General features: G+C 39.7%; 2 protein-coding genes across 5 annotated transcripts in view; one reads left to right on the plus strand and one right to left on the minus strand.

The window, feature by feature from the left end:
• RASSF6 (Ras association domain family member 6) overlaps window positions 1-5,316 on the plus strand; it is a 53,330-nt gene extending 48,014 nt beyond the window's left edge. For all 3 annotated transcript variants that reach the window (XM_089302642.1, XM_051820216.3, XM_008267756.5), the window contains 5 exons: window positions 130-231; window positions 549-600; window positions 1,892-2,010; window positions 2,109-2,206; window positions 2,307-5,316. In XM_089302642.1, coding sequence (XP_089158768.1) covers window positions 130-231; window positions 549-600; window positions 1,892-2,010; window positions 2,109-2,206; window positions 2,307-2,382 — 447 coding nt within the window. In that variant the 3' untranslated portion in view covers window positions 2,383-5,316. The remainder of the gene's footprint in view (window positions 1-129; window positions 232-548; window positions 601-1,891; window positions 2,011-2,108; window positions 2,207-2,306) is intronic.
• A 3,123-nt stretch (window positions 5,317-8,439) lies between these two features.
• The window catches only part of LOC103350776 (albumin superfamily member 1), a 52,536-nt gene continuing 39,555 nt past the window's right edge, over window positions 8,440-21,420 (minus strand). For both annotated transcript variants that reach the window (XM_089302641.1, XM_008267758.5), the window contains exons 13-14: window positions 17,959-18,091; window positions 8,440-9,526 (exon numbers count right to left, since the gene is read on the minus strand). In XM_089302641.1, the coding sequence (XP_089158767.1) occupies window positions 9,482-9,526; window positions 17,959-18,091 (178 nt within the window). In that variant the 3' untranslated portion in view covers window positions 8,440-9,481. The remainder of the gene's footprint in view (window positions 9,527-17,958; window positions 18,092-21,420) is intronic.

The following is a 21,420-nucleotide window of genomic DNA, read 5'->3' on the forward strand; positions in this document are numbered from 1 at the left end:
GGGATTTTGAAATGGAATACCTTGAGTTTTTTGTTTTTTTTTTCCCTAATGAGAAGACCAGTTTTAAAATTTCGACAACTTTTAATTGGATACAATTTTAAGGACTTACATGACATTTTTTTTCCCTAGACATCAATTTTCACTCCAACCTTTGGATCAGAAACTAAGGTCAGAATAAACAGTAACATGAGAACTGAGGAAGTCATAAAGCAACTGCTCCAAAAATTTAAGGTAATTTTTTTCACTAAAGTAAACTATAAATATCTTGCCTATAATGTAACTGTAGATGTGAATGCAGTTGTCTTAAAAGACCAAAGAACATGGAGATCTAAGTTGGATGTTTTCTTCTGAAGGATTCCTTCTTGTTTATGATGCATTTTAGTAACTGTGCCCTGAGTAATTACATTATGCACAGGGAAGCAGTGGTGTTTTTGTCTGAAAATAAAAAACAATGGAAGAACCAAATTCAGATTTGGGGTCTGGTTGGCTTAGACAACATCATATGATGACGAAGGATCACATGTTGGTTCATCTTCTTCCATTGACAGATTGAAAATAGTCCCCAGGATTTTGCTCTCTACATTATTTTTGCCACAGGAGGTAAGAAAGCCTGGTCACTCTTTGTAACTGACTCGAGTAATTCACAGTTTTCTGACCATGGGGAAGCAAAAGAGCTGTCTACTGTTGGGGGAAATGGAAGAAGATAAGGAGTACAAGAGGGAGGGGGGCTTTCTGGTGTTATTTATATTCCATCACTTCAGAGAAAGATAACCCCAGAATAAGGTAGCCCTACTACAAGGTTGCAGTCCTTATAACACACAAGAGATTGTTGGTTGACTAGACAATAAATTCCCTGACTAGCGGTCAGAACCCTCAGAAGCTCCCTAAAGGGCATCCAGGAATTGTTAAGCATTGATATACGTTGTTCACTTGTGTACTTGTCCTTGTATTTGTCTAAAAAAAAAAAAAAACCAAAAAAAAAAAACCAAAAAAAAACCTGTTTTTTTGTATTTGTTTGAAAGGCAAAGAAACAAACACTCAGATCTCCCAATTACTAGTTTATTCCTCCAAATTCCTAAACAGCCAAGGTGGGCTGGGCTGGGCTGAAGCCAGGAGACAGGAAGAGACATATACGGGCACTGTGTCTTGTTTATGCTTCGTTTCTACAAAAAAAGGAAATCCCAGATATGAAGCTACTTTGACAGAAAACTACAGGCACTTTTATAGTGTTTATATTAAAACTTTGGAAAATTTGAAGTTCTGGGAATATACCAAGTTGGATGATAATTACTTTCTCTACCTCCCTCTCATAACTAAATAGATGAAGCATATAGATGAATGAAATAATTAAAATACTGGCCTCCATTCTCAAAAACATTCTGTATAGATACACATATGTATGTAGGTAGGTAGGTAGGTATTAAAGATGATCCAAGAATTGGATATGGAGTAAGAGAGAGAAGAAAAATTGAGAATAATTACAAGGTTTTGCACCTGAACAACTAGGAAGATAAAATAATATTAACTGAACTTAGAAGGAATCAAAAAGTATTTGTTGTATAAATGAATAAGTGAAAAATTATGAGGAATTATTGAATCCTTTTACTTTATAAAAGGCACAAACAGGACTGGAGATGTGTCAGAAAGCCAAGCTTGAATTCTTTGAGATATTAAGGCAAAATCCCAAGTATAGTAAGAGAAAGGAGTCCATTTTTAGTTCAGTTCAAAGTTTGCCCTTCCACTTACTCTTTTTTGAGTGAGTGACGCCTGTTGTATGTTCTTTTCAGTTTCTTTGTCTTTCTAGATGAGCTGAAAAGAGAAACTGAGTGGGAAAATCACCTTTCGTTGGGATAAACTCCTCAGTATGGTTTTCCCTCATTTTCATTCGCAGAGCAGAGACGGCTGAAGAAGACAGACATCCCACTGCTGCAGAGGCTCCTACAGGGACCTTCCAAGACCCACGCTCGCATCTTCCTGATGGACAGAGATGCAGAAGAAATCAGCAGTGATGTATGGGCACCGCCACCCTGAGCCCGTTGTAGTTTCCCTCCTGCCTCGCACCTCTCACATAAATGCTCTGCCTTTTGTGTTGTGTTTTTCTTTCTCAGGTAGCGCAATACATTAACTTCCATTTTTCTCTCTTGGAATCCATTCTCCAAAGATTAAATGACGAAGAGAAAAGAGAGATTCAACAAACAATAAGGAAGTAAGTCAAGAGCAAGCATGCCGGATGCGTGGTTCTTTAATAGGTTCCTTATACAATTGCATCCGGCTTTTAATATTCTTTCTCTTCTTCTCATTTTCAGATTCAATACAGAAAAGGCCATTATACAACAATGTCTTCAAAGTAAACGGACAGTAAAAACAGAGACAACGGTGTAGTCAGACAGGCCTCTATTGCTAAAACACTTCAACAAAGTTGGAGACGTGTCCCTCTCCCATGAATGCACAAGTACTGTACTTGCACTCATACAAATAGTCAAGGCCTTGAATCTGTAGAAAACTGAATTTGAAGGAGCTTGTTTCTCTTTGAAGTGATGAGGTTAACTAGGGTTCACTGTTGGACTAAAAGAAGATTGAATTTAGATTCACTAACTGAAATAGGTGGCGTGGATACTGTGCCTTCCAAATATATTTTATAGCAAAGCACGCAATGAACTCCAATTTAAATGACATCTTCAGGTATCATGCTGCACTTTAAACTTATTTTCTCTTGAACTCTTCAAGAGAACTGAAACATCAGCTGAATCAGACATGACTCAGAATAAAGACTGCCGGTTCTAGAAATAAACAAGAAGCAAGCTCTTTTCAGCACCAAGGACTCTCACAGTGACAGCGTTTCACAGATCTTTGAAAACCCCAGCATTTCCATGACATCTCAGACTGTCTTGATAGGAGGAGGTAGCTCTGGCTATCAGTCACATCCAAGCTATCCTTGCTTTGGAAGGAAGATTATCAACTCTGCTGGGAAATTCAAATTGCAATTTGCTCCAACCTGGGTCCTTCTTTTTCTTCTCTCTGTTTTAATGACAAAAGTTAGTTGAAGTCTTTTGTTTTCCTTAGTTGTCACACAAACACATGCCAAAAAGACTTAATATGTTACACTAGCTAAAACAAGCCTTGCTCCACAAATTATGAATATCTATTGCTAAACTAATGTGATGGTTAAAGCAAAGCTTTTGTAGCTAGAACTAGGCAGAGGATTTGGAGCTCTGCTCGCTCAGAATCCCTCTTTCACAGGACAGTTGCCAGGGTACTTAGGAGTCTCCTAAACTTATTTGGGAAGAAAAAAACACTGAAGAAATTATACTGAATTATTTATCAACTGAGTATTAAAACTGGATTTTTAGAGTACAGTATTCTGTGTTGTAAACTGCTTCCATTTGCACTGCTCATAAGCATTGCATTAAATTGTTTGATTATATTACATGTACTAAGTAACAAATTTATATATAATGAACCCAGCTGAAAGGTCAACTTTTTAATATTAAAAGGGGAAACAATTTTAGGGCAAAAGTATAAAGACTTTATCCTTTCATGTGTTTAAATAATAAAACAGTTTCATCTCACGAAAAGTAGGCAAAAGGAATAGTTAAGATTTGGTATGAGCAGACTAACGAAAAATGTGAAGTAATGGCAAGTAGCTGCTATAAACATGAGAGCAGTTTCCTCTTTAATATAACTGAAAGCCTGCAAAATGCATCGGAAAAACATCTGGCCTTGCACAGAAAGCAAAATGGTAGATGGTATGAAAAGAGAAATAACAGGAGGTGAAATGTGTATTGCTACCAAATATATGGAGAAAAAAGTGTATCTTCATAGTGCTCAACTGTAGCAGTCATTGTCCAGTCAGGAGAGAGAAATCAGGCAGTAACTGCAGTAGGAGTTTATAGCACAGAATTTCTAATATCTGAGAGGAGAGTAAAGCTAAAGACGGGAAGAGAACTCTAAAGGGTACCCTTTGGCTAAAAGAGAGATGCTTAAAAATAAGAAGCTTAGAATAAGGGGTTCATAACTCACTGGAGGGGCAGGCATGTGGCCTGGCAGTTAAGATAGCAGCTAAGAGCCCGCTTCACACTACCTGGTTTTGGCTTCTGACTCCAGTTTCCTGCTAATGCAGGCCTTGTGAGGCAGCAGTGACGGCTGAGGCAGTTGGGCCCCTTGTGGGAGACCAGGACTGCAACCACTGCAGATATTTGGGGAGTGAACTAGCAGATTGGAACTCTCTCTACCTCTCTCTGTGTGTGTTTACTTCTCAAATTAATGAATATTATAGAAAGAAGAATTCACTGGAGAAGATGTGCCTACAACCTCCTGGGTAGGTTACTGGGCTGCCCAGCACAAAGCGAGCCTCACTTGCTGGGTGAGCAGGAATGGCTCCTGTAGAGTAGATGACCTTTGCGTGGAAGGACTTGGGGCACAGAGGGATTGGGGTGCTGCTCCAGGCACTGCTGCCACAAAGAGCTGGAGGAGCCATCTTTGCAGGAACATTGTAGAACCCTTGGTATGGTCTGGGCTCGGGCAGCTTAGCATTCAGCAACTGGATGGCTAGCTGGATTGCCAGCACCACAGGGTCCTCTCTGTGAGCCTCCGCCATGCTGAGATGTGGAGAGCAGAGACTGGGCTCAGTGCCAAGCCACCACTGGCCAGATCAAAAGCTACAGAAGCAGGCGGGCAAACGAATGCTGGAGAAAGCTGAACGCTACAGGCAACTGGCGCTGGAGACCCCACTCTGGGCAGAGCCTTGGAAGAAAAAAGCCTGCTCTCCAGGAGCCTGGCCTGCCGGCCCCTGGGAACCCAGAAAACCTTTTCCTCCTGCAGTACAGCGCCCTCTACCTCAAAGTGTGATGTCATGCAAGCAGCGAAGGAAAAGAGTGCCTGAATAGATTACCACAGAGCTCAGAGACAATAAAACAATAACCAGCATGTCAGCAAAACCCAAAGCAAAAAAAAAAAAAAAAAAAAAAAATTGAAATATACTCTTGTCTATTAGCAAAGATTAAGAAATGATGTGAACCACTCATCGTATCACAAGGAGACGGACACAGTCCTGGTAGAAACTCGAATGCATATTATTTTTCTTGATGACAAGTTAATGCTATTTATCCTATGATCTTATCAAACGGAAATGACCAGTGGTACCAAGACATTCTACAAAGATATTTATTATACTGTTATTTATTGTGATGCAAAAAAGTAAAAGGTTTAAATGTTTGAATAATGGAAAAAAATTAAAAGTTTAGAGGGAAAGAAATTTTACCATAGAATGTTATGTAGCCATTATGTTTCTAAATAAACTTTAATTATAAGAGTAAATTATCTTTGATATCTAAATAAGAATATGTACACATTCCAAAATATTTATTTCCCTTAAGATATGTGTGTGTGTTTCTATGTGTATGTACATATTAATATTTGTGTGTGTACACGCTCACAAACCAAAACAACATGTTTAATGTAGTTATGTGGGGTTGCAGAATCAGGGTGATCCATGTTTATCTACTTTTTATTTATTAAATGTTCTGTAGTGAATGTATTATTTTTAAAATCAGAAAACAGAAAAATTGTCATTTAAAGGTTAGCAACAACGAAAAAGCAAGTACATGAAAGCGTAGAGTTCTACTAGGTGCAAAAATGTTCAAATCAGTTATTCAAATGCGACATTAACACTACGTCTGTGATAGTTTTAAAATACATCCATAAAGTCTTGGATACATTTCTTTCCAAGAAATAGAGCTGAATCCTCCTCATTTTGCAAATGGGCTGGACTTCGTGGCTTCTTTCTGTTCTGTTTTTAATTGACAAAAAATAATTATTTGTATTTCTGGGGTGCAATGTCATAGTATGATACACACATGTGGTACACTGTGGAATTAACTCAGGCTCATTAACATAGCCATCACCACTCTCACTCATTATTCTCTAGGGCTGAAGTCACGGGAAATCCATACTTCAGACAATTAGTGACTTAACACAGAGACGAGGTCTGAAGGGACAATGTGGGGCTTTGGAGTACAGGTCACAGAAACCATGTTCTCTTGTGTCACTTGCTCTGGGGGAAGCCAGCCACCCTGGGCTGAACGGTCCTGGCGCACTGGGACCTGTTGCCACAGCCTGGCAAGAGGTCAAGGCCTTCTGTCCACAACTGTGTCAGCACACGCCTGGAAGTGGATCCTCCCTCCTCAGTCACGCCTCTAGAGGACGCCCACCCCTTCTCATAGCCCAACTGCAGCTTCCTGAGAAAGCCCAGTGAAGCTACTGCTAGATTCCTTATCCCCAGAAACTGTGGAGGATGAGCAGTGCTTCTTGCGGTATGCTGTTAGATGTCAGGTTAATGCACTATCTGGCTGTGGATAACTAACACAATTTCTGAGGCAAAAAAAAAAAGGGGGGGGGTCTGTTTACTTCAATTATGTTTGCACAGTACAAGAATATAAATTTTCATCACAAAACCATTTTTCAGTGTTTTCAGTGGTCCAAATATTTCATTACCAGTTACTTGTTAGTTCAAATTATGTTCTGGGTAATATATTGCAGTTATTAACAGTGGAGAGCCTCTCACATGCATCTTTATATACTTCGATGCATCTTAGGTCTAGGATGTGTTCAGTCAAAAAGCAATTAGAATAAATTAGTGAATGAATGAGCAAGTGAGTGGATTATCTAAAATATTTTTATGAAACGTGTAACAGCTCCTTTTTCACAAATCTCATTCAGTAGCTCAAGAAATCTGGACTCTTTCCTCAAGGGAAGGTTTGACCTAGCAGCTAAGATACCCATTGGAAGGTCCACATCCCACAACAGAGAATTTGGGTTCAAGTCCTGGCACTATCCTAATTCCAGCTTCCTGCTAGTGTGCATACTGGGAAGCAGCAGGAGATGGCTCAAGTAATGGCAGTCCTGCCACCCACACGGTAGACCTGGATTGGTTCCTGGCTCCCAGCTTCAGCCTGGCCCAGCCTCAGCCACTGTGGGCGTTCAGGGAGTGAACCAACAGGTGGGAACTCTGTTTCTGTCTTTCTGCCTCTTAAATATATATATATATATATAAATATATTTCCTTTTCATATGGTTTTCTATAATATCAGTGTATACTTCATCATCTTGTGGCACTGTGAACCAAATATTCAGTTAGGCAGTGTTACTGTGGAATTTGGTTTGGAGATGTTTAGACTGGTTTCAAGAACTAAAAGAGAAAGAAGTTCATTTATAAGGCAGCCAATGAGGTGGGAAAGACAGCAAGTGTGATTATTAAGTTGAAGTATGTACATGGGAAAGAAAGAGAAATAGAACACAATTAGGCAGGCAAAATGCCTCAGTGACACCCATTTGTCTTATAAATTAATAACATCTTACACCTGTTCAATCGACCCATTTGGAAATATTAATATTTAACCCACAAAAGCAGTAATTTCATATAGTTCTGCCTAAACCCACTTACCCTTTGCCAGGCACTATTTTAAGTGTTTTACACTGAAACTCATGTTACGCACATTACAGTCCCATGAGGAAATTTCTCTTTCAACTGCATTTCATAAATGAGTGCAGTGAGCCACAGAGAAGTTCTGAGATTTGCTGAGGTTTTCAGCAGAAGAAGTAGGTGAGATTTGAACCACTATGGAATCTGGGCTCTCAACCACCCAGGACTCCACTCCCTCAATAACATTTCCTTTTATGTGTCCTCACTCGTGTAATGGGAAAAAAATAGAATAATTCCTCGCTATCCCCTGGAGATTGGTCTCAGGACTCCCTGCAGTTGCTCAAGTCCCTGACATAAAATGTCATATATTTTACAGATAGCCTACCCACATCCTCCTGCTTACTAACTTAAATCAGTTCTAGCTTAGTTATCATACCTAATAAAGTATAAATCCTATATCAGTGGTCGTTATACTGTTGCTTAGAAAACACTAACAAGAAAAATGTATGCATACTTTTTTTCTTAAATATGTTTGATCCTCTGTTGGTTGCTTTTGCAAACGTGGAACCTGCAGATACAGAGAGCTGGCTGTAACTCCTTTATTGGACACATGTGGGAGTTACATGAATAATACATGCAAAGGCTGGCACTTTTCACATGAGTGTATGATCAACATTAGCTGTTATAATTAAACAGTGTGTCCCCAACCACCACAGCAGCCTTATCTTCCACTGCCTTACTACCCACAACTACTGAATTCTTGTCTTAAAAAGTAGCCAAATTGAGTCACTCAGTGTCTCCTGAGGCAGCTCACATTTCACCACAGTTCCACGGCTCCCACTTTCTAGTCCTTGGCCAAGGTCATTTCCTCCACGAACCTCCTGGGTCTCTGCCACAGTGTGTGATTCCAAACCCTTGCTGTGCACCACAATTTCTGTGACACTGGAAATTTGAAATTTGCCTTTTATTAGAATTTCTTACATGTTTATTCCCTGCAATTTCTAGCACAGCATATTGAATGCTTTAGGCGCTAAACAAATGTTTATTGTGTTTAATTTGAAATGCATATGAATAAGTTGAGGGAAAACAATTATTTAAAATCAAATAAAGAGCATTATAATACACATTAATTCTTTATTTTTAGCAAATCAAAATAAGACAAATAAAAGTGCTGATTTTTACTTTACCTATTACACCAAAAAATCTGGAAAAATAAAAAAAATTCAAATTACAAATACAAGTTTGTTTATGTCACCTATGGCAGACCTTCCAGGGAAAATACTGATTATCTCTTAAAATTAATACACATATATTAAAGCTAAAATTAATACACATGTATTAAGAGTACTTGGCCCCAGTGTCAGCATTACATGTACAGGCTAAAAATGAAAGGCAAAACAATTACGCAGGTAACTTTGTTTTAAAAGACTTATTTACTTATATTTTGAAAGGGTTACTGAGAGAAAAGGAGAGACGGAGAGAGACAGATCTTCCATCCTCTGGTGCACTCCCCAAATGGTGGCAACAGCCAGGATTGGGCTAGAACAAAGTCAGGAGCCAGGAGCTTCAACCAGGTCTCCAGCATCAGAGGAGGCAGGTTAAACAGCCCCAAAGGTAAGTTATAACACATCTTGTTCCTCTTGGCAAGGATCTATTTCAGAAGTAGTATGGGCAGAAACTCCGACTCCAAGCGTGGAGTATTTCTCCCTATGGAAACCGAGCAGCCAGTTCCCAGCCAGCCATGGCAGCCCAGTACAGCCACCAGAGGCTTTTGCAAGCCCACGGTTCTCACCTTTCTGTTGCTACTCCTTAGAAGCAGAGAACCTGTAGGGAGATGGGGAGTGTGACTGGATTTTCCAGGGTGACAATGAGAGGATTTCTCTATTAAGTAGGAAAGGAGAGATTTAGTGTGGACTGGCTCCTGCTCTTGAGTAACATTGTGAGCAGTTGAAAAATTATCTTGTTGACTCTTCTTTTGAATATTAAACCTGTGTTTCATGGCTCATGAAAAATAAATGCAGATCTCCACAAAGATCCCACTTGGACATTTCCTGGGATCATTTAGGCCTCCAAGACAGACTGGCACTCTTCAATCAGTTTGGACCCCTAGGGGAAAAAAAAAAAAAGCAAAGAAGCACATCTGTGAGGGAAAAAGAAAGAAAAAAAACCTAGATAGCTATGATCCCCAGATAGAAAAGCTTTCAGACTTAGCTGTTATATGCCTGGGCTGGACTCTAATGGGCCATTTTCTCATGTGTTTGGGCTTTTCTGCAGGCCTACTCCCTTAGCTTAGAGATCCATTAACTGTAATTCCTCTCCCACTTTTAGAACCCCCAACTGGCAATGAACTAAAAATTTGCTTCCTTTTCTCAAAAATTTAGGCGTTTTTTCTTGCAGGCTACAGACAAGATCATTAGCATTAGCACCGCATTGAGTCTGAAAACTGCTCCAGGCTGACCCCACAAGTCACTCCACACTTTGCACAGGAATTCAAAGGAGACAAATCTGCCGGCATCGAATCAGAGTGCCTTCTATGTGGGCAACATTGAATCAGAATGCCTTGTATGCGGGTTCTGGCATAGACCTCAATACTCTCAGTTCAGTAGTTTTCCTCGACTTTTACCTGTGTAGTCTGTATTCAAGTAGAGATTACCTGTGGAAGCCCAGATGGATAGATAGAAGTGAGACCTTCTTTAGCAAAAGTGGGAATGGGACAGTTAGAGTACCATTCTAAGATGTGTATACACACACATACACACCATGGAGGATTATCCACTTGCTCTCCTAGGAGCTCCTAAGATCCTTCAGAAAATGGTTGGAAGTCTATTATTAATTTAGTCCTCCCCATTTGCAAATAATACCATACTAAACTATTCAGACAAATTAAAATCCATATAACCATTTTTAAGGAAACAATACTTCTGGAGTTTAGGATATCCTTGCTTCTTTGGTAATCTATGATGTTTAAATCAATGTCCATGGGAAATTTCCCCATAAGCTTAACCCAAGACCTTCAGTTTTATCCTAGTCTATTTTCTTATAATCAAAACATGGTGATGGAATTTCTTCTTTCTGCATATCAGTCCTTCCTGATTTCATGTATCCCACAGTTCCTTGGTCAGTTTCTGTTCATAAAATGTTTCTGGATATGGTAAGATAGGAGGAACACCTTTAAGAAAACTTCTTTAATAATGAAAAATGGATGTGTAAAATTAGAACAGTGGTGATGGTTGGAGATAAGGTCCATGCAAGGTTTTCTTACATTAAAAAATGTAAGGGCTGGTGTTGTGATGTAGCGGGTAAGGCTGCAGCCTGCAATGCCAGCATCCCATATGGGTGCCAGTTCATGTCCACGTTACTTCACTTCCAATCCAACTCTCTGCTAATGGCTTGGTAAAGTAGTGGATAATGGCCCAAGGACCTAGACCCCTGTCATCCACCTAGGAGACCTAGAAGAGGCTCCTCACTCCTGCTTTTGGCCTGGCTCAGCACTGACCATTGTGGCCATCTGAGGAGTGGACTAGTGGATGGAAGATTTCTCTCTCTTTCTCTCTCTCTCTCTCTCTCTCTCTGTGTGTGTGTGTGTCTCCTCTCTCTGTAACTCAGACTTTCAAAATAAATGAATGAATTTTTGAAAAAAATGACTCATGATGAAATGAGGATGAAAAAAGAAGAAGAGATATCTTCCTTATGCTGAGTCTACTGAATCTAGATTTTCTACTCTTATTTCTTCTCCTGCTATGCCAGTGTTGGAAGACTGCCAACACGTCATCTATACCAGTTTATCCCTTGGGGATAGATATTAAGAATCTATCCCTAGTGACATGGCCTTCAATCTTTTCACATTCTGAATACTCTCCAAGCATAATAATTTACCAACAGACTTTTAAAATGTGTTGTCTGAACACCCTAAACAGCACTCTGTTCTAAAAATCAGTCCTTAAGGTATTCAGATCTTGCCAAAAAACTCATGAGAGCATTTCAGGCATGGAAAGCCAAGACACTGTGGCAAAAAATGGCCTACATGAAAGATCCCAGTGGAAAGAAAGGGCCATCAAAGAAGGAATACCTTTCTCTAAAGGGAGGAGAGAACTTCCACTTTACTTATGGCCCTGTCTAATAATGATGGTGTTTGTAGACTCAAAAGGCTTCCATAGCCTTGGAAGCTCATGACAAGAGCCTCAGGTGATCTGACATCATAAATAAGAGTGTTAATTGTTAAATTACCAATAAGAGTCACTGTGCCCTAACTTCCCTTGCAGGACCTCTGTCCTTAATGAGTTGTACAATGAAAATTAATGGTAAAACTGCCTTCAAACAGTACTTTATACTTTGTGTGTCTGTGTGGGTGCAAACTGTTGAAATCTTTACTTAGTATAGAGTTGATCTTCTGTATATAAAGATAATTTAAAATGATTCTTAATGAAGAATAGGATGGGAGAGGGAGTAGGAGGTGGGATGAGAGTGGGGGTGGGAGGGGTATGGGGGAAGAACTACTATATTGAAAAAGTTGTACCTATGAAATTTATATTTATTAAATAAATGCTTTCTTAAAAAAAGGATAGCCACTTCCCCACAAAAATGCCCTTCATTAATCTCTAGAACCTAAGAACATATTACCTTATATGCAAAAGAGACTTTGTAGATGTGACTAAGTTTATAAGGAGATTATGTTGAATGGCATAAGTATCCTTACAAGATTGCTAACTGATGAAATGGTACTGTTGCATTTCCTCAATCCTGTTGAACCAGAGGTAGCTCCTCATCTTTTTGTTGTCATTGATGGTCACAACGGGTCAGTTTTCTGGCTGAAAGCACTACATTCTGCAGTTGTCTGGTAAGTTCTTCATGATTCCATTTAGGTGAAACATATAGGCAGAAACAGTGTATAACTAGTCCTGTATGCTTTCTACCACATCCCATATGGAGGCAAAGAATGTTTAGTTTGTCCACAACTGTTGTCATTATACTAGGATTGTTCACTGGGTTAAGGAGGAGCCTACCAGGTTTGTCCTTTGAAAAGTTACTTTGTTTGGTCCAAAATTAAGAAGTTTGGAGAGTCGGACTTTGAAATTACATAAACATCCTGTTCTGCATTGGTCCTCTGAAAATCTCACAATCTATAAATCACCCTTGCCTATAAAATTATTGTATTTGAATTTATGCATCTTAAATGTCCTATTTCAATTCTTGCTTTATACTTGTATTTGCTGGTCTTTTCCAGAATTTTAATGTTAATCAAAATTCATTTTCTTTCTATATAATAAAAGTTTTTTGGTTTAAAAAAATAAAATGCATTGTCTCTCACCTCTTCTGAAATCTCAATGCCATCAGTAAAAAAATACAAAAAGAGAATAAAATGTTGTCAATGCTTTTCTAAAAAAAAAGTCACATAAAAATAAAATAGGCTGATAAATTTCTGGAGGGAAAAAATAGAAATCAATTGAGGGCAATATTGACCAAAGTAGAAGAACAGGAGTTCAGAATAGAAACATGAAAGATTTATGGTAGTAAAAAACCAAGAAGTCATTTATTTCTGGGCTGCTCTGTTTTTTATCTGGTATTTTCCAAATATTCCACAGATTCTTGAGGCCGCTAATATGCCTTCAATATATTCATTTTTATTTAGGTTAGTCAGAAATATTATTAATAATTAAAGAAGTCAAGTGGCCTAATGTATGAACAAAATGATCTTTAAAAATGAAAGAACCCAAAAAGTTTATCTGTTAGGTATTCATTCTGAAAAACTACATAAATATATATGTATATAAAATGACATAAATAAATAAATATATAAGTGTGTGTGTGAGAGAGAGAATAACTGGAGGATATAGCCCAGTGAAACTTAAAAGAATCCATGAAAGAACACAACATGAGATAAAAGAAATAGTCAAATTTCACCAGGATTGCATCGAAAAATAACCCCAGTTGGACCACCAATAATCAGGCCTAAAAATAACTTTTAATCCAAACTGAAAGCTAAAGTGAAAGGACTTCTCTAAATATAAAATTAAGATGATAGAATATTCAATTATAGAAACTGTAAATATATTATAATATTGTAAGAATTATAGAACCTGAAATATTTTCAGGGTATGTGGAATGTAGGTGCTTTCTGTTTTGTCAATGGGAAAAGGCAACTAAAAACTCCCAGGAGAGAAGATTGTACTAGGAAATCATAATTCAAATACATAAAACTAAATAAACATAGCATTGATTTGAAAGAGGCAGAGAGAAAGACAGAGACAGCAAGCAGGGTCTTCCCATTACTGGTTCACTCTCATTTCCCTACAATGGCAGGGGCTGTGTCAAACCAAAGCCAGGAAACTGGAACTCAATCCACATCTCCCACATGGGCGGCAGGGACCCAACCACTTGAGCCATCATCTCTTGCCTCCCAGGGTGCACATTAGCAGGAAGCTGGAATCAGAAGCCAGTCTGGAACTCAAATCCAGGCCCTCCAATTTAGCATAAGGGCCTTCCAAGCAGTATCTTAACTGCTGTACCAAATGCCCACCCCAAATCCTGACATATTCTCACTTGAGAGATACAGAATGAGAGACAGGATGACCTAAAGGTCAGTTACTCACATTTACTCATGATATTGCTATAAATGATATTCTTAGCAATCATTTTTTTTTTTTTGACAGGCAGAGTGGACAGTGAGAGAGAGAGACAGAGAGAAAGGTCGTCCTTTGCCATTGGTTCACCCTCCAATGGCCACCGCGCTGCGGCCGGCGCACCGCACTGATCCGATGGCAGGAGCCAGGTACTTATCCTGGTCTCCCATGGGGTGCAGGGCCCAAGCACTTGGGCCATCCTCCACTGCACTCCCTGGCCACAGCAGAGAGCTGGCCTGGAAGAGGGGCAACCGGGACAGAATCCGGCACCCCGACTGGGACTAGAACCTGGTGTGCCGGCGCCGCAAGGCGGAGGATTAGCCTAGTGAGCCGCGGCACTGGCCCACAATCATGTTATTGAATATACCATTTAATGGTTTATGGTTTTTAGCAACAACCTATTATCAAAGCACATAAACATGTACACAAAGCAGGATGTATAAATCTAGACAAGATCAAAGAAATGGCATAAAGATAACAAAGGTTGCAAAGAAATTTAGACATATTGATTACATTTTGGAGAGACATTAGATGGTAACTAAAGTTGAAAGATCAAGAAATAGAATATAAAATAACAATATTCTAACTTAAAATAATGGGAGTCCTTGGGTAGGATGGTTGAAGTTAGTATAAGTGCACTGTATTCTTTAAGTTATGGTAGTAGTTTAAGAAGTTATTAAAATGAGTGTGGTGATCACTGAAGAACTAAAAGCAAAAACTTAAAATTGGTTATCTCTTAGAAATGAGGAATGCCCCCTGCTTTCCTGTGTAAACTTTCACCATGTTCATATATTGCTTATGCCATCTGCAAAATTTATGTAACATATCCAAAGAAACTGGGCACAGTAACTCAGAATGACTTGCTCAATATAAATATCACCTGGATTAACACATCCGCATTTCTTCATAAATGCATCCCAATATTATAGTAGCTTTGTCAGCTCATCAAGTTTTAAGGATTTATTGTAAGTATCAACTACTACATTCAACAAGTCATTTCATAAGAACATGTATTAAACCACAACTAAGTGCAAAACTTTACTTGTCCAGATTTCTATAAAATAATGATAACTTTACATTCAATTTTCTGTTGGTTGATAAATAAACATCTTTGACTTTAATTACATTCCTTCACTGACCTGGAAGAGATAATTCCCAGGAGAAAGTAGAATTTTCCACTTTCAATACACATGATTTTGTGCAATGTGAGATGCCCCTTTTTGGCTAGTCCAAATTCAGCCTGGCGTACACAAGGTGAATAGGCTACACCCTACATTGTTCCATCCTGTGTGGGTGAAGGAGTCTGAGTTTTCTATTTTACTCCCATTTTTATTTCTTTCATACTCTTGCCAGCATCCTAACATTGGTTTTGATTCTTTTTTTCTCCTTAGAATTCGCCTTCATTATGGCTTTACTTCTTAAAATATGTTTTCTGTCTTATCCAAAAATGCTTCCTCTCCCAATAGCCATGGCTGGAACTACAGACTTCCAGCCTGCCTGCTCTCCCTTGCAACAGGAAGAACAGGCCCAAGTAATTGACCAGTATTATCTAGAAAAGAAAGCAGCTAGTCCCTCACAGCCCTTGGAAGAGCTACTGGCTGCTGTGCCTCCTCATATTCATTAAATAAATAGGTCCCTTGGACACTCCTGGGAAGCTACTAAGAATTATTCCATTTTACAACAGCAGACCACGACTCCTTCTGAAGTACAGAGCCAGAGTAATATGCAAAATTTTAAATAAGGTTCTAAAATACTTTGATCATCTATTCCCACTATTTTTGCCAAGTGTTTCATATACCTTAGGATTATTTTTAAATATTTCAATCTTTCTCATTGAATATTCCCAAATTACTTAATTTTCTTGTATAAATCTGTTACTTTACAATTGTCTCATTATTTCTGTTACTATCCTTGACCCCAACTTCTCACCAAGAGTTAGATAAATGGAAATATTGGAAGGGGTGGGGGAAAATTATGATTCTTTACCTTTCCCTTAAACTAGTAGTTCTTAAGGTACAGTCCCCAGTTGAGCAACAGAATCATCTGGAAGCTTGTTAGAAATGTAAAAGTCGGATCTCACCCCAGATCTACTAAACCAAGAGTTCTAGCAGCAGAACACACTTGTTCTGTTTGTATAAGCCTTCCAGTTGTTTCTGGTGCTCACTGGAGTCAGGAATCATTGTCTTAGGAAAATCACGCAAAGGTAAACTTGACCAAACTTCAGAGATTGTGCGGAATTATGTATAATAAGCATTTTGATCTGAAGAAATAATTCTAGTCCATTTAAATTAGCATAATATTATCTTCAGATAACTTCTATTTTCTACTTTAGTTTTGGGAGAAAATCTAAATGAAGAAGAAAGGGAAAGAGAGAAAGAGAATATTTGGACTTTTTAATAATTAAGTTTTGCTGTTGGACAACAAACTAGGAAGAACAGCAGACAGAAATCTTCTGAGAATGCTCTTGAATGAAATTGTTAGAGTTTCGAGATCAAGGACACTCCAGGAATACTTCCTTTGGAATTCACTGACACGGCTCTTCACCAGATGTGTTTGTTTGACTGGATATGGGGTTGTTAGTCCGGTGGAGTCATATTTCTCAAGGTTTTATGAAAAGAAGGCTTTAAAATAAATAAATCAACAGGACGCTAGTGCAGGTGGACTATGTTAGTCGTGTGCTAGTCCAGGACTGGGCAAGCAGTTTACTGGGGCCTTTGTAGTTTATATAGTCTCTGCCCTAGGACTGGAGCCTGCTGTTGCAGCAATGAAGTATCCATTAATAATTTGTAAATAAATGAGTGTGGCTATTTGCCAATAAAACTTGCTACACATATACAGGACAGGGAGCTAGTTTAACCTGGGGCTATAGTTTGTTACCCTTGGCTAGACCATAGATACATGGCTCCTCACATAAGCACAGGTACAGGTTAGCTAAATGGGTAGAAAGGAGTCACTGTGGGTGATGAAGGCATTCATGAAAATTAGTACCTTTGAAAATATCCCCCAGGGCTTCGCTAAACTCAACCACAGTAAACCAGCCCCAGCCTGTTTTGCAAAAGCATGAAACTGCTCTATTTTTCTTAACTTCACGCTTGCACTCCTCCACACAGATCCTATCACCTACAATGCCTGGGTTTCTTTTCCTGAAGTCATGTCCCTGGTAAAGAAGCCAATCCCAGGTGCTCTGCTTTGATTCCCTTTGGTGAAATTACACAAGGTTACCAAGCAGCATCCCTCTATGATTCTCAGAACTGTAAGTCACACTTTACTATCACGAAAGCCCATCTACTTGTTGACAATTTGCGAGTAAATCACAGAAAATGTTCTTCTGGAGGTTAGTTTGGGGAGGATTCAGACACTCTTTTCTCCTGCCGTGTTTTTTCATCTCTCTGTTCTTCACCTTCTATTCTCATGAATGTCTGCCCACTGAAACAAGGAAATCCTCTGTATCTGGTTCCCTAGTTAATCCCTAAACCACATTTGGTGATTCTTGCTGATTGTACCCTAGAAATTTCTTGAACAAAACTCCAGTCTTCCCAAATAAGTCTTTAAATGGCCATTTCTATAAAATTCCTCTATTTTTTCCAAGGAAGCCATTTTTCTACTTTGCCAAAGGGCTTCAGCTCATCCTTTTTCCTCCTAACCCCAAAATCTAAGCATTCATGATTCATCCAGCATCATGGGTTGTACCCATCTCCATTCATGCCTAATTCTCCTGGTTTTCTCAAGTGCACATAAATACTAAAATATCCTACACCAAGTAGAGTTAATTACTCCAATCCACCTAAACTGAGATTTTCTCTAAATCCACTTAATTGAAATAGAGAAAGGATTTCTCTTGCAGTAACATTCCTCCTTTTTTCTTTTACATTGATAAATCCTAACAATCCTTAGAGAACAAACAGGAAACAGGAATACCTCTTCTTGAAAACATATTTCACTTTTCTCTGTTCGGCAGCACACCTGCACCAGATGAGTAAAATTCCCCAAAACGGCTTGAAACTGTGTCTCTGATGCATACAGTTTCTGCTTCACAAGGTTGCTGAGGAACCTAAATAACAAAGAAACAAACAAACAAACAAACAAAAACCACTAGTACTCCCTAAGTTCTAGAAAGCAAGACTGCACAGCCGCCTTTTTTATCCTGAGCACCACACCACCCATGCCTTTTCACCATTCCCACTCTTAAGACTGAAGGCTGGCCGGTGCCACAGCTCAATAGGCTAATCATACGCCTGTGGCACCAGCACCCCGGGTTCTAGTCCCGGTTGGGGCACCGGATTCTGTCCCGGTTGCCCCTCTTCCAGGCCAGCTCTCTGCTGTGGCCAGGGAATGCAGTGGAGGATGGCCCAAGTGCTTGGGCCCTGCACCCACATGGGAAACCAGGAGAGGCACCTGGCTCCTGGCTTCGGATCAGCATGGTGCGCAGCCACAGCATGCCGGCCGTAGCGGCCATTGGAGGGTGAACCAACGGTAAAGGAAGACCTTTCCCTGTCTCTCTCTCTCACTGTCCATTCTGCCAGTAAAAAAAAAGAAAAAGAAAAAGAAAAACTGAAGGCTTTCACTATGGAAGTCAGTCTGGAGATTCCTCAGAAACCTGAATATAACCCTACCATACAGCCCAGCCATCCCACTCCTTGGAATTTACCCAAAGGAAATTAAATTGGCAAACACAAAAGCTGTCTGCACCTTAGTGTTTATTGCAGCTCAATTCACAATAGCTAAGACCTGAAATCAACCTAAATGCCCATCAACAGTAGACTGGTTAAAGAAATTATGGGACATGTACTCTATAGAATACTATGCAGCAGTCAAAAACAATGAAATCCGGTCATTTGCAACAAAATGGAGGAATCTGGAAAACATCATGCTGAGTGAATTAAGCCAGTCCCAAAGGGACAAATATCATATGTTCTCCCTGATTGGTGACAACTAACTGAGCACCAAAAAGGAAACCTGTTGAAGTGAAATGGACACTATGAGAAACGGTGACTTGATCAGCCCTTGCCCTGACTGCTGAACAACTTAATACTTTATCCCTTTTAATATTTTTTTTGTTCTACTTAATACTATTGGTTGAACTCTGTAATTAACACACAATTATTCTTAAGTGTTGAAACTTAACTGAAAAGTTATCCCTGTTAAATATAAGAGTGGGAATAAGAGAGGGAAGAGATGTACAATATGGGACATGCTCAAGCTGACTTGCCCCAAATGGTGGAGTTAGAAATGTGCTAGGGGATTCCAATACAATCCCATCAAGGTGGCATGTACCAATGCCATCTCACTAGTCCATGTGATCAATTTCTGTTCACAATTGATCATGATGATAGGACTAAAAGTCAAAGGCATCACATAAACAAGACTAGTGTCTGAAAATAATAACTGATAGAATAAAAAAGGGAGAGAACGATCCAACATGGGAAGCGGGATACACAGCAGACTCATAGAATGGCAGATCTGGCCTCAGAATCAGCCCTTAAGGCATTCGGATATGGCTGAAGAGCCCATGAGAGCATTTCAGGCATGGAAAGCCAAGACACTCTGGCAAAAAAAAAAAAAAAAAAAATTTAAGTGACCTAAATGAAAGATCTCTGTGAGTGAGATCCCAGTGGAAAGAACAAGTCATCAAAGGAGGAGGTACCTTTCTCTGAAGGGAGGAGAGAACTTCCACTTTGACTATGACCCTGTCAGAATAAGATCGAAGTCGGTGAACTCAGAAGGCCTCCATAGCCTTGGCAACTCATGACAAGAGCCTAGGGTGATTACTGATGCCATAAACAAGAGTGTCAATTTGTTAAGTCAACAACAGGAGTCACTGTGTACTTACTTCTCATGTGGGATCTGTCCTTAATGTGTTGTCCAATGTGAACTAATGCTATAACTAGTACTCAAACAGTATTTTTCACTTTGTGTTTCTGTGTGGGTGCAAACTGTTGAAAGCTTTACTTAATATATGCTAAATTGATCTTCTGTATATAAAGATAATTGAAAATGAATCTTGATGTGAATGGAAGGGGAGAGGGAGTGGGAGAGGGGAGGGTTGTGGGTGGGGGGGAAGTTATGGGGAGGAAAAAGCCATCGTAATCCATATTCTGTACTTTGGAAATTTATATTCATTAAATAAAAGTTAGAAAAAGACTGAAGACTTTGAAAATAGCTTGATGTCTTCATGGTGTTCACAATGTCCATCCCTATCTTCAAGTGCCCTGTTGTCACCCACTGGAGATGATACAGAAGAAAAGTGCCCAGTGGGAGAGGGGTGATACACCGTGTTCAATTGCACTTTGCCCTCAGGACACTTGACATGGACAGTTGGAACAAAGCAGGATGGGTAACTGAGTCACTTGACCCCAGAACTGAGATGCCACCCATCCTCTGTTGCCCCACTGCCACCAACAGCAATGTCTTCAAGGCAAATGTGATACCAGTGAAGGCCCTGGGCAGTGGCCAACACAGTCACCACAGGGAAGGCTCTGCTTTTTCTGGCTCCCAGGATGGTCCCACAGGCCCTACAATTACAGATGAAGCAGATGGTCATAGTTTACCTACCCAGTGGAAACAATAAAAGGACCTCCAGCTGAAGGTGGTGACCCACACCTTCACATCCCCTATTAGAACCATGAGGACAAAGCAGAGTCACATAGCTACAAATAATGGGGAAGCATAGCCCATGATTTCTTTTCCAGAAACTACCATTGTGATGGGGCTAATTTGAGAAGCATGTGAAGCTGTTAACCTCTGAGGGCCAGCGAGACAAAGCCAAAGGAAGCTGGATAATTTGGGGGCCAACATTGGAATGGAGAGCAGTTCCTGATGCTTGGGAGATAGCAGCATCCCATATGAGTACTGACTGGAGTTCCCACTGTCACACTTGTGATCCAGCTTCCTGCTAATGTGTCTGGAAGAGCAGCAGAAGATGGCTCAAACTTTTGGGATACTACTACCCACACGGGAGACCTGGATGGAGCTCCTGGCTCCTGGCTTTGGCCTGGCCCAGCACTAGTCATTGTGGCCATTCGATGAGTGAACCAGAGGATGGAAGAGTCTCTCTCTCTCTCTCTCTCTCTGTCTCTCCTCTCTCTCTCTATCTCTTTCTATCTTTCTCTCCTTCCCTCCCTCCCCCCTTCTATCTCCCCTCCCTCCCCCTTTCTCTCTCTGTCTTACCCCTCCATCTCTCTCTCTGTAATTCTTTCAAAAAATAAATAAATCTTATTTTTAAAAAGAAGCTGGGTGATTTTAACTAAGTCTATGGTTACCCCCGATTCCAAGTCCTAGAAATTGAGGGAAAATTAGATAGAGGACAAAGATTTCTATACAAAAATATTCATTGTGACAATTCATAATAGAAACTAAAGACAATCTTCATGCCTAACAATA

The sequence above is a fragment of the Oryctolagus cuniculus genome, chromosome 8 (assembly GCF_051225735.1).
Source record: "Oryctolagus cuniculus isolate XC-2025 breed Fujian yellow rabbit chromosome 8, ASM5122573v1, whole genome shotgun sequence".
NCBI lineage: Eukaryota > Metazoa > Chordata > Mammalia > Lagomorpha > Leporidae > Oryctolagus > Oryctolagus cuniculus.